The sequence below is a fragment of the Orbicella faveolata genome, unplaced genomic scaffold, assembly GCF_042242905.1.
Source record: "Orbicella faveolata isolate gen_17 unplaced genomic scaffold, um_ofav_v1 contig_14, whole genome shotgun sequence".
In the NCBI taxonomy this organism is placed as follows: domain Eukaryota; kingdom Metazoa; phylum Cnidaria; class Anthozoa; order Scleractinia; family Merulinidae; genus Orbicella; species Orbicella faveolata.
This window is the reverse complement of record NW_028301541.1, coordinates 20,171,558-20,185,000: the sequence shown is the minus strand read 5'-3', so window position 1 is coordinate 20,185,000 and position 13,443 is coordinate 20,171,558. Positions and strand designations below refer to the sequence as shown.

Here is a 13,443-nt window from a genome sequence, read left to right as displayed (position 1 = left end):
GTTTTCTAGCTGAGTCTGAGCATATTGTGTAGGTACAAATTTTCTACACAGCTAGAAGAGCTGAGATGCCGTCACGCACTTAGTAGTTTATAGAAATTATGGTATTTCCACTTGACTTTATTTGTCAGCAATTCAATTGCCATAAACCATAGAGGACTGGTTAAGTGGATCTCTAAAACTGCCACTGTATTGTAAGTTATCAGTGAAATCAATAAAACAAACAAGTGTTAAAATCATTTCCCGGAGTACTGTAGTAACGTTCTTTATCAGGGATGTGGGTGTTGCAATGCAAATGAAAAAACATATATATTTATACTAACTTAAACAACAACAAAAAACCATTTTCCATTATTTTATCCACACAACGTTTCAAAAATTGCTTTCATCGGATTGCTGGAAACGAATATTTTACTCGAGAGTGGCTCTCCGCGTCACGCAATTGTTTACATGCCAACGGCGGATTTTGGGCAAAATCTACGAGAAACACAGGCCAAGGCGGGCGACTTGAAACCATTTGCCCAGAGATATTTTTTGATATCCTAACAGGTGGGTGTATATTTAACCCGTAGAAAGTGTTTTTATGGTATTTAAAGTTATAGCCCATAGAAAAATGTGGCGATGTTTTTATGCAATAATTCTCTTGTGACATACTTTAAAATTTTGCGTGTCAGTTTTTTCTCTTTTCGGGCTCAAAACTAACTTTGATTTATTTTATTTTTCGCTCAGTCATACTACGAAGACCTGAACTGAATATAAAATCCATTGAAAGATTCTCAAGTAGCTGTTCTGCGGAGCGCGAAGCAATCAAATATTCGGAAAATTCAGCAAAACCGGAAGTAGATTTTGAGCCCAATCGGGTCGAAATCGTTTTTGGCGTATTTCTACCAAAGAAAGCTGTATTAGCAGAAGCTAACTATGGTCCGTTTCTATTCTTACTAGGACCTATCTATGGACAAAATACAAGCGAAATCAATTTTTCGACTTGTGCCATTGATAGGCGATTTAGGTCCATTTTTATAGGCATTCACTCTTAAGGTAATTCCATCGCAGTAGAACTCACAATAGATTTTCTTTCAAACTTTACCTGTTGGCTGCTTATATCAAGAGAGCTTAAAATTTGAAATTAAAAAAGGGGGTTCCCGTATTCGATTGGGAGCAGGAGGACCTTCAATAAACACCATTATTCTATAATCTGCTTTCAAAAACGTTTATAGTTGAACCATTCACCTTACGCTTTAAGAGAGCAGAGAAATAGGGAGAAAGTTAAGCGAGAAGTACAACAATGAATGTATTGCATAAATTTCAAGGAGCAATTTGATGTACCTTTCATGATAAAGGCACTCGTATTTAGTCGACAGGGATGCAATATGTTCCAAGCACGCAGTGTTCTGGGGCCACATATTATATTTTACGAGTGCTAGCTATGCTCTCATTTTCCGTAATCAATTTTTACTCTGCAATAGAAATTGGTCCATATTCACTGGATAGAAAGAAGGCGATCTCTGCATTCAAAACCAAATAAAAAATCGTCAGGTCCTGGTACTCGTTTCCGAGGAAGAAACGATGATTTGTCTCTCGCAAGTTAAGCCATTTAGAAAAAGCCACCATTTTGAAAAATATGTTGTGTATGTACACACGCTCGTGAGCGCTAAAGACGCCAAAATCATGCGCATTAGGGATGCGCAATGCAATTCTGAGGAATCACTTAAGACCTCTTAATAAACTGCATCGGCATATAACCCGTTCAATAAATTTCAAATCTCTCCACACGACCATCAGGACCGCTTTATTCCGAAATGAAGTGAAAATTCTCTCTTGCAGAAACGCCAGTTCGAAAAGCAGCTTGACAGTTAAGGTTCAAAGACGCTTACGAGAACTGTATATAGCCATTGGTTGCAGATCCATTATTTTTAACGTGGAATATTGTTTTCTCAAAGTATTAAAGGTCATATTTACTCAAGTTCTGAGGAGCTCTCAGAACGAAGGCTTCAGCTAGAATCCACGAGAAGTTCGCGTAACAAATGGACAAAAACTTTGTACCAAGATTATTTACATTGTATTGCAAACTTCTGTGCGACTGTTTTTAATATCTTCGGAAAAGAAATCATTTCTAACAACACCAAATGTCGAAAACAAATTTTGAAGTTCATATGAAACACTCAAAGATATTGGTGAAATGAAACTTACTGATGATGAATTGTACACTTTCTCTGAACTTTGAAATTTATTTCCTCAAGTTCCCATTGGAATTGTTTTTGATGTTATTTTAGGCAACTATTTATATCTTTAGCTCATAGAAAATTCAAAAAGGACGGTAACATTATTCTGGTACAAGGTTTTTGTCCACTTAAAACTGAAATTGCTCGATTTCCTATCGGATTTCGTCTCAATGTAAAATTCTAATTCTTAGTCCAAATGAAGTATATTCACTAAATACAATGATAAATATGTTTCTACCATAGTGGCAAGAGCGAGTTTCCTTTCTGGAATCATTTCCAAATGTAAAAGCAGTGAAAACATACGTCCATTTCGACTGTGTTTACAGTGAGAAACTATGACTGAAATCTTTATGACATCACAGGGCCGTAGCTAATAAAAGGCAAATCGAGGCACTTGCCTCAGTCAGTTATTTCGTTTTTGTTGTTAGTAAACATCCTAAATTTTTAGGAAGAGAATTTAACCATGGACACTGACTGCACAGTCATAATTTTTTCATGGGCATTGCCTCAGTCATCACATGCACCACAAGAGCTGATTATCGCACCAACCACTAGAGTAGTGAGACAATCTCAGATAGTGCAGAGTGCAATTTTTAAAAAGCTCTGATACAGTAGTCACATAAGTCCTCACCCATGCCGTCCTCTCCCTTGGTAGTCAATTAGGCCTTTTCCCCTTGCAGAATACGAGCGGACAATAACGTGATAAGACATAATCTTAGCAGTGTGTATGTTTCATGTTTGTATTTTCTTCCAAGGCCCAACTTCCAATTACCGTTTGTCAAGACGGTTTTAAATTCTATTGTGGTGTTTTACGTTGAGTTTAGTTCATTTTAAATTCAATAATACGTAGAAGTAGCAAATGTGAAAAAAAATTATTTCTCACGCCAACGTTTGTAACTTGATACTTTTGTTTTCCTCTCCAAGGTAAAAATACAAGAAAGACGTGTATTTCTTTTTTTACTCACTGCTGGAGATAAAGGGAATGAATTTAAATATCTGATGAAAAATCGATAAACAAGAACTAATCTATTTATCAAATAGTCACGTCGAGTCACGGAATAGTGCGTTTTTATTCATGTCAAACTAATACAAAATGCTATCGATTAATTAACAATTATTCCATGAGCGAGCGTTGGATATGAGATGGTAAATAGCCAACGAGGCCCGTAGGGCCTCGTTGGCTATAAACAATCTCATATCCAACAAGCGCGAATGGAATAATTGTTTTATTAAATTCGGTGCGTTTGTACTCTTGGAAATATAGCTTAATTTTATTGGGTTTTAATTTTACAAAACGACCGGAAGTCGATGTGACAAAAACAACAACAAGTGGGAAATCACATGACATGCGCGCCGTTTGTAAAATTAGTTGAATGAAAAATTTGAGAGCGAAGCAAACGAATTTGCTGAATGAAATTGCAATCAAGTAGAATTCAAGAAACGTCTACCAAATGAAGGAGATATAACCTTGGCCAGAAAGTTTGAAAAGCGTTCGAGTTCCAGTCATGGAGAAGAGCCAAATAATTGTGCACTTGCACATTGCCATCGTAATAATGCTGCGGAAAACTTTGATCGCCATGTGACACAGACGTTGTGCCAAAATTATTCTCGACAAGATCTCTCTCAGGATTCCCTTGCTTTGAAAGCCTTGGCATTTCGAGCTGTATGTGTGGAGCTCATTGTTGGTCAGTTTTAGAGTCAAGGACAGAAACTATCTTAGCGTCAGATTCATCTTCAGAATCTCCGAGGCCACCCTGGTGGTTTTTCGTGGCTGGTAAAGAACCGGGCTTACTTCGGTTCAGCTCAAAACACTCAACTCCTTGAGGTGTTTTTCGCAAGGACAGAATTGTTGGCGCTAGCTGTCGTTGATTCTCTCGTCGTCGTCGGCCAAAAAAGAGACTGAGATAAAACTAGGTCGTCCTCTGTAGCTGTGCGGGATTCTTGCTCTCGGCCGATCCGAGCTCGCTTAGTCGAACAGTTTCCTCATCTGCTCATTGGAAACTGGTTTCTTATGGACTACGCCGGCAATTATGCCTGTTTTCCTGCGGCCTTTTACAAATGCATATGCTCTAATAATTTATTTGCCTGGTCAAAGATAATGGAAAACGGTTTGTTGTGCGGCGGCGTGCGAAGGAAATGATCAACTGGCGGCTTTAATGGATTTAATCAATGAACTTTTGCAATACGTGTCATCTTTCTTCCTCGCAGACGAGTAAAAACACTTCAACTGAACATTCAGTTCTTCTTTTGACATTTCTTATATCGGTTTCGAAAATTTGGTGCTACCAGGACAAGCAAGCCATTCTGTTCAGGTAAAATTTGTTTTTGTTACATAATCTTCATGAATGCGTAAAATCTCGCCGGTCGTATTTTAATTTTGCAACTTTAAGGGAAACTTAACGTATACGTACCGTTAAATAATCTTATCTCGAGCTTTGTGGCTTTTTTGTTGTTACTGGGTCGGCATTGTCCATCATTTCCTGTATTAGCTGTGTAGATAGCTCACCGAATGTAATTTTTTTCATCCATTTTTTTTCTCGACGAAACTTTGCTTCACGCGAAAAAGCTCATGCCGAGCGACATTTGCCGCTTTCGTCTCCATATAAGGTCAAACGCAGGTATAATGGCTGGTAACCGAGATCCAGTGAACCAATCAGAAAGCTAGAATTGCATTATCCGAGGCTGAGAATTTAATAATTAGTAGTAATGGTAGATTAAGAGTGCGTTCGAGTTTTGGCAGGTTTGGTATGTTAAAAAGGCAAAAATTCTAGGAACAGCATTTTGTGCTTGAGCTGTTATATAGACGTGAAATTGGCCTACCTCCAGTGGGGGCGAAAACAAATGAATTGATAGAAAAGCACGTGCATACGAGAGGGTTTGTTTATACATGTATTACGTAATACATGTAGCATAATATGTGCGATACGAAGTTTAGCATATATTTGTATTCTGTGCGTTTGGAATCCGTACATGTGCAGGTAGTCATGTAGTCCCTTGGGTTTTCCCTGGTAGGTGTATTTAAGCGAGTGTTTAGTATAGGTTCATTCTCTCGGCGTGTTACCAGCGCTGTGCTGGTTTACCGCGGCACACTGCATTATTCTCCATAATGTTCTTGTATCTTGTTGTTTCAATGCTACGGTTAATAGCACAGAATATTATTTAGTTAATATTAGTCAGTATAAAACACAGACTGCAGTCGGTAGGCCGCGTTTAGTCCGCGTCTTATACCTCAGTCCGTGTTTTATACCCAGTCCGTGGTCCGCATTCCGCAGTCCGCAGTCCACAGTCCATCTTTTGTACTGACCGGAACCCTACGATTCTGGTCCGAGTAAATCGACACAAACGTTGCCTGTTCCGTCGGTATACGAGACGACGTGCTTTTATCACCAAAACTAAGACAATTATTCTGTTTAAGAACACGACTTTGAATCGCCTTGACTTCGGGCAGGAACGGCTATTGATCATTTTCACTTCCGAAACAATGAAACGGAGGACATGTTGGTGTACCACACTAATCCCATGCGAGTTGAACTCTTTTCCTATATAAACACTTTCGTTGGGTTTATGTTACATTTTTTCCGCACAGAAATCTAGGCCAGCGAAGTGAAACTACGCACTTCCTCCTTTGATTTATTCAGCAGAAAGCAGCGTTGGTTTTGGTCGGAGAGAACTGGGTACACAACACGCAGCCAAACAACAGCTTTCTGTTAGTACGAAAAGTCGTACACATTTCGTGAAGACACGTCTGCAAGGTTTTTAAATGCCATTAACCCAAATCAAGCTTTAAATAAACAACGTATCCGCTACAGTCCACAATAAGCAGCCCCGACACTCGAAAGTCGAAAGAGAGCACATAGACGAACATGGAGATGACGTCATTCGTCCCTGAAGAATTTTGGGGGGGGGGGGGGCCAAATTGGTGTCCATAGATACATACAGGAAAACTCGATTTTCCTCCATTACAACAACTGAGGAATGTTTCAACGAGAAGTATTGAAGGTAGAAATCATTACTTGGCCGAAATTATATTCTGCATCGGTGAGCGAGTTACCTCAAAGACTGATGAGATTAATCGGCGGTTTCAGTAAGTGCCACGGAGTCTGCGGCAATAACTGCGAAGTTTCTTCTGTCACAAATTCACTAGTTTTACATGCAACTAACGCGGGAAAGTTTCGGCTGAATATGAACTTTTTGTTCCCTTAATAGAAGAGGAAATAAACAAGCGCCAATGAGAAGCAATATGTTTCTATTCTTTATTTGAACCCTAGCAGACACACAATAGTCATAAAACAGCAGACGAAATTTCTTGAATCGAGCTAGGGGTGATTCCAGAAGATACGCAGTCACAGCAGCGTTCTTTGCACTAAAAAAGGAGAACTGACGTTACCCGAAACATAGTCAGTAAGTGCCACGGAGTCTGCGGCAATAATTGCGAAGTTTCTTCTGTCACAAATTTACTAGTTTTACATGCAACTAACGCGGGAAAGTTTCGGCTGAATATGAACTTTTTGTTCCCTTCATAGAAGAGGAAATAAACAAGCGCTAATGAGAAGCAATATGTTTCTATTCTTTATTTGAACCCTGGCAAACACACAATAGTCATAAAACAGCAGACGAAATTTCTTGAAACATAGCTGCTATCCCTGGTAAAAATGAGAGTGTGGTATCACTCAAAAAACGCGCAGATCTGAACTCGAGAACAGTGTTTATAACACTAGCAATGCTAGAACGCATGCGTCTTAATGTTGTGTTCTACCACAAGCAAAACCACTCTGCGTTTGTGTGCGATCCCGTATAAAATGTATCTTTCACTTAACATATAGTCGATACTGACGATAACAAGGGTAGCAAGAGATTTGCGAAACATGTATGTAGTTTTGTCATGTTTTTAAATAGACAACGTAAGTATAAGACGTTTTGCGTAGTGTACACGGGTACCTACTCCACCCAGTACACTCAGTGCACTCTGCACTAAAAATTAAAAAGCGATTTTATTGCCAATCTTGAGGATAAAAAAAAAACCTCCTAATGTTCAGCGAAAAGCGATAAACTAAAAGGCGATTTAATATTTAACAAACAATAGGCTTTAACTGTAAACCAGTAGTTATATTTAGGTCGAAAAATCCCATTTCATATCAACTTGAAAAAACCGAACAAATTTTGTTCATAAACTTTTATCTCACTCTCACTTCCATAAACTTTGAAGTAAACCTAATCAAAATTTCTTGTTTTAAAAGGGCAAAGAACCTAAACACCTTGATATTCATGTTATTAACTTACCAAATTGGGGTAAGGTTTCTGTAAAATCTCTGTCATTACCACCAGTTGGGTCTTCAGTGTCTCTTTTGAGATCTTGACACTCTCGGCCGCTAATAGAGCCTGTCGAGACGGAGAACATTCAAAAATTATGGCCATGGGACGTCCACAGAGTAAAATATAAAGCAATTACCGATGCAACAAATTAATTCTAAACATGTATACAATACAAGGCGGTAGCTTTGGAGCAGTAATAGACGCTCATATGACCGGTAACCAATCAGGAGCCGAGAAAGACAATAGGCTATTGTTTGGAGAACAATGGATGCCATTGTTTTCCAAATCCAAGATGGCCGTCACAAATTTCAGCCAATCAGGAGCCGAATTAAGAACAATGGATGCTATTGTTTTCCAAATCCAAGATGGCCGCCACAAATTTCAGCCAGTCAGGAGCCGAATTAAGAATTCAAGATGGCGGCGCCCACGAAAGTCGGCCATGTTGGAAAACAGCCCACCAGCCTCCACGGAGGACTGGGATCGGTCTCACGGATTTCCATGGTGACACAAATCACGCCAGGATCACGCAAAAATTGTCATGCAACTTCAAACTCGATACTTACAGTGTCCTGTGGTCCTAAATGACAGAGGTCCGGTATTTAAAAACCAAACATCACACATTGTCAAATGTCACCAACTTTAATATCAACACTTTTTGGCTGACATTAAAAGATATGACGTCATTGCCATGTTGATCGAGTAAAAAGACCGGTTTCTATCGTCATCACACAATTTTTCAAATGAACTTTAATGTCCAAAACGTTTGCGCTAAAATTACAGAAAGCTGGTCATTGTGTCTCAAATAAGATAGCACTATCAAAAGAAATGGAACAGAAATAATTTTATCCAGCGTGAATGCAATCTTTGACGAGTAACGAATAATAAGCGAAGACAAAAATTTATAGGCTAAAAGGTGAGAAGAAAAAAAAATACAATTGAAATGCTTCAAGTGAAAATGAATTACTAATGGCAGATTGCAATAAAATCTAAACTCCTTGATCTCGACTGTTCCCATGAGAAAAAGCATCATTCAAAGGAATCTTGAACCAACAAAAGGCATTTTGGGCGACCATTGAAGCGGAATTAACATAATTAGTCAGGAAAAGCACATGTTTAGAGGCTGAAATCATGATAGACTGTATCTTAACCCTTGAGAATAAAATCAAAGGAATTTCAAACAAACGTTTCGCGCTTGAAGTAAAGATTTAACTTCATTTACAGACACTACAAATCGCTCCTAATTCAACAATTATAGTTGTCTAAGCGGGTTTCCAAGAGCGCCAAAATAAATCACTTACATCAAACATAGTCCTTTCCTCCAAAGCGTCAACCAACTAGCAATCGCTCAACTCCATAGCCACGAAGACAGGAAAGAATGTTACGCTTAGAAAAGAAGACGTGTGCTGAACGTTGTCACAAGTAAAATGAATTCTATCAAGACCGATTGACTTATAAACTCGTAAAACAAAACAAAAACAAAGAGTCTGAGTCTTTGCAACGTTTATTGAATAATGATAATAAAAATAATAACATGAACTCCGAAAAAGAATTGATTACAATTTTTAACTCTTTAAGTCTTGACCGTCGGTATTCCACAAAGTGTTGGGAACTAAAGTAAAACTCATTTCCAGTTTCACAGACTCTTGGTCCCTGGCCCCAAAACGCACGATATTCTGCCCTAGTTTTCTTTGCTTTTGGTCATGAAGTCTTTGCCTGATCCGTTCCTTATTCTTGGCATAATAACTTCTCCAATACTCGTTGATCCGTTCCCTGTTGTTTTTACAGTATTGTCTTCGGTAATTTCTGATGTGCTCCTTGTTCTGTTGACAATAGGCTCTCTGGCTGCTGGCGAGTCGTTCCTTGTTGTTTTCATACCATCTTTTACGACGGGTTTTGAGAATCCCGACGTTCTCTGCACGATATCTCTTTTGTTGAGCCAGGATTCGCTGTTTGTTCCTGGCATAATATTTTTTGTGGTAGGCCTTTTTACAGACAACCCTCTGGTCATTCCCTGACAGTTGATTGGAGCAATTCATTTTGCATGTGTGGCGTCTTACAAATAATGACTAAAACCCTGGAATCACACACTCTTATAAGAGTCACATGGCTAATTCAGGTCTTAACCTCTTCTTCTACTTCCTCTTCGTCATCATCGTCGGGGAGTAACTTCTTTCGCATTAGGCTGTTTAGCAGGAATTTTCGTTTTGCCACTGCCGACTCGGCCGCTTCGTCAAAATCCATGTCGTCTTCCTCAATAAAGCGTCGAAAAGTCTTCATGACTTTACGGTGTATTGCGTCGTGTTTGATACGGTGAGTCCATTTTAGACGCTCTAAGTAAGTCCTTCTTAGCCTTCTTCTACTTACAGGTAATAGGACGTTGAAAGCAGCATTTTCGGCATAGTTTTGGGATTTTCTCTTATCCAGGAACTGCTGGACTTCTTTCAGGTAGGTTTCTTTGACGTCTTCCCCGACGTTTTGACGTAGCGGACTCCACGGATCTGGTTCATCGTCGTCCGCTTCTTCTTCCTCTTCGGAGCTGCTACTATCCTCATCTTCTTCCTGTTCCTCTTCAGGCTCCTCTTCATCCACCTCTTCTTCCTCTTCAACGTTCTCATCATTGTTATCTTCCACGAGGCCAAAAATATCTGTTGAACGATCATCCATGATTCTCGTCGACCTTCACCCAAGACAACGTGCTTCAAATGAGCCGAGTCGATTAAACTGATGTTTAATATACCATTTTGGGCAATGATCAGGCATCCTCTCTCTTTCTTCGATGCCAGCGCGGGTATCCTTCGTGCGTCATGAGGTGACTAAACACGCGTTTCCTGTCATCACTGGCGGGATGTAAATCCAGGACCGTGTACCCAAACGGTCGTTCGGTCACTTTTTGATACGCGTCCATCATGTCTTGCCAGCAAGTGCGAAAAGCTTGAAGCAGTAAATTCTTCATCCCTGATTGATCTCTTGGATTTTTGAAGGCTACGATGTAGTGGGCGTTCCTGGAAATACTCTTGGCGTATTTCCCTGGTGGAAACATGTCTTGGCACAAGTACAACACGCTGATATTTTGACGATGAGAGTGTTTGGTGAATAAGTCTAGCAACGCTTTGTCCTCACCTCCCTCTGCCATCAGATCGTCCAGTACGAGTAATCCACCCTTCGGAAACCATGACTTGAGATGGTCTGACTCTGGAATCCCTTCGTGAAATTGCACACCAGCGTCTTCCATGTCTCTAAATCCGTCTTGCCACGCCCCGTAGCAATAATGAATCTTAGTGGGAGGGTTTACAAACAATTCTTCCAAGTGATCCAAGAGTAACGATTCGGTGAAACAAGTCTTGCCACAACCAGAAGGGCCCACGATCAAAATACTGGAGGGTGTCTTGAACCGAAACGCTTCTCCCATTTCTATTCCACTAGGGATCCCATGGTGCTTTTCGGTAGAAAATGTGATATTTGGGACATCTCGTGTCTTTTCTGATCCACTGCGTTGACAACTATGTTTTTCGTGACGAATTCTACTGTCTGCAAGAGAGAATAGTCTATGACAATATCGACAATAAAGGGACATGACTCCTTGCTAGTTTGACTCAAAATGAATTGAGGCAATACATGATTAATGATCGAGTTGACGAGTGTGGTGGAGGTGGTGGTGATGGTGAATGTGGTGGTGGTGCAGGTAAGGGATGTGGTGGTAGTGGTGAATGTGGTGGATGTGGTGGTGGTGGTGAATGTGGTGGATGTGGTGGTGGTGGTGAATGTGGTGGTGGTGGTGGATGCGGTGGTGGTGTAGGTAATGGATGTGGCTGTGGTGGTGAATGTGGTGGATGTGGCGGTGATGGTGGTGAATGTGGTTTTGGTGGCGGTGGTAAATGTGGTGGTGGTGTAGGTGGTGGTGGTGGTGGATGCGGTGGTGGTGGTGTAGGTGGTGGATGTGGTGGTGGTGGTGGTGGTAAATGTGGTGGATGTGGCAGTGGTGGTGGCGGTGGAGGTGGATGTGGTGGTAAATGTGGTGGTGGTGTAGGTGGTGGTGGTGGTGGTGTAGGTGGTGGATGTGGCTGTGGTGGTGAATGTGGTGGATGCGGCGTGGTGGTGCATGTGGTGGTGATATAGGAGGTGGTGGTGGTGAATGTGGTGGTTGTGATGGTGCATGTGGTGGTGGTGGTGGTGGTGGTAAATGTGGTAGTGGTGAATGTGGTGGTGGTGGTGAATGTGGTGGTAGTGGCGGTGGTGGCGGTGGTGGTGAATGTGGTGGTGGTGGTGTAGGTGGTGGTGGATGTGGTGGTGGATGTGGTGGTGGTGGTAAATGTGGTGGTAGTGGATGAGGTGGTGGTGGTGTCGTAAAAGATGGTATGAAAACAACAAGGAACGACTCGCCAGCAGCCAGAGAGCCTATTGTCAACAGAACAAGGAGCACATCAGAAATTACCGAAGACAATACTGTAAAAACAACAGGGAACGGATCAACGAGTATTGGAGAAGTTATTATGCCAAGAATAAGGAACGGATCAGGCAAAGACTTCATGACCAAAAGCAAAGAAAACTAGGGCAGAATATCGTGCGTTTTGGGGCCAGGGACCAAGAGTCTGTGAAACTGGAAATGAGTTTTACTTTAGTTCCCAACACTTTGTGGAATACCGACGGTCAAGACTTAAAGAGTTAAAAATTGTAATCAATTCTTTTTCGGAGTTCATGTTATTATTTTTATTATCATTATTCAATAAACGTTGCAAAGACTCAGACTCTTTGTTTTTGTTTTGTTTTACGAGTTTATAAGTCAATCGGTCTTGATAGAATTCATTTTACTTGTGACAACGTTCAGCACACGTCTTCTTTTCTAAGCGTAACATTCTTTCCTGTCTTCGTGGCTATGGAGTTGAGCGATTGCTAGTTGTGTGACGCTTTGGAGGAAAGGACTATGTTTGATGTAAGTGATTTATTTTGGCGCTCTTGGAAACCCGCTTAGACAACTATAATTGTTGAATTAGGAGCGATTTGTAGTGTCTGTAAATGAAGTTAAATCTTTACTTCAAGCGCGAAACGTTTGTTTGAAATTCCTTTGATTTTATTCTCAAGGGTTAAGATACAGTCTATCATGATTTCAGCCTCTAAACATGTGCTTTTCCTGACTAATTATGTTAATTCCGCTTCAATGGTCGCCCAAAATGCCTTTTGTTGGTTCAAGATTCCTTTGAATGATGCTTTTTCTCATGGGAACAGTCGAGATCAAGGAGTTTAGATTTTATTGCAATCTGCCATTAGCAATTCATTTTCACTTGAAGCATTTCAATTGTATTTTTTTTTCTTCTCACCTTTTAGCCTATAAATTTTTGTCTTCGCTTATTATTCGTTACTCGTCAAAGATTGCATTCACGCTGGATAAAATTATTTCTGTTCCATTTCTTTTGATAGTGCTATCTTATTTGAGACACAATGACCAGCTTTCTGTAATTTTAGCGCAAACGTTTTGGACATTAAAGTTCATTTGAAAAATTGTGTGATGACGATAGAAACCGGTCTTTTTACTCGATCAACATGGCAATGACGTCATATCTTTTAATGTCAGCCAAAAAGTGTTGATATTAAAGTTGGTGACATTTGACAATGTGTGATGTTTGGTTTTTAAATACCGGACCTCTGTCATTTAGGACCACAGGACACTGTAAGTATCGAGTTTGAAGTTGCATGACAATTTTTGCGTGATCCTGGCGTGATTTGTGTCACCATGGAAATCCGTGAGACCGATCCCAGTCCTCCGTGGAGGCTGGTGGGCTGTTTTCCAACATGGCCGACTTTCGTGGGCGCCGCCATCTTGAATTCTTAATTCGGCTCCTGACTGGCTGAAATTTGTGGCGGCCATCTTGGATTTGGAAAACAATAGCATCCATTGTTCTTAATTCGGCTCCTG

General features: G+C 40.5%; 3 protein-coding genes across 4 annotated transcripts in view; all 3 read right to left on the bottom strand.

Annotated features, from left to right (window-relative positions):
* The window catches only part of LOC110062108 (uncharacterized), an 80,705-nt gene that overhangs the window by 41,155 nt on the left and 26,107 nt on the right, over positions 1-13,443 (bottom strand). For both annotated transcript variants that reach the window (XM_089286961.1, XM_089286960.1), the window contains exon 20: positions 7,500-7,598. In XM_089286961.1, the coding sequence (XP_089143087.1) occupies positions 7,500-7,598 (99 nt within the window). The remainder of the gene's footprint in view (positions 1-7,499; positions 7,599-13,443) is intronic.
* Positions 9,164-10,210, bottom strand: LOC149114428 (uncharacterized). The gene has a single exon (XM_089286966.1). The coding sequence runs from the start codon at positions 10,194-10,196 to the stop codon at positions 9,645-9,647; it is 552 nt and encodes a 183-aa protein (XP_089143092.1). The 5' UTR covers positions 10,197-10,210; the 3' UTR covers positions 9,164-9,644.
* LOC149114427 (uncharacterized) lies at positions 10,141-11,106 on the bottom strand. Its single transcript, XM_089286963.1, has one exon. It carries the CDS (start codon positions 11,104-11,106, stop codon positions 10,285-10,287), a length of 822 nt encoding a protein of 273 aa, XP_089143089.1. The 3' UTR covers positions 10,141-10,284.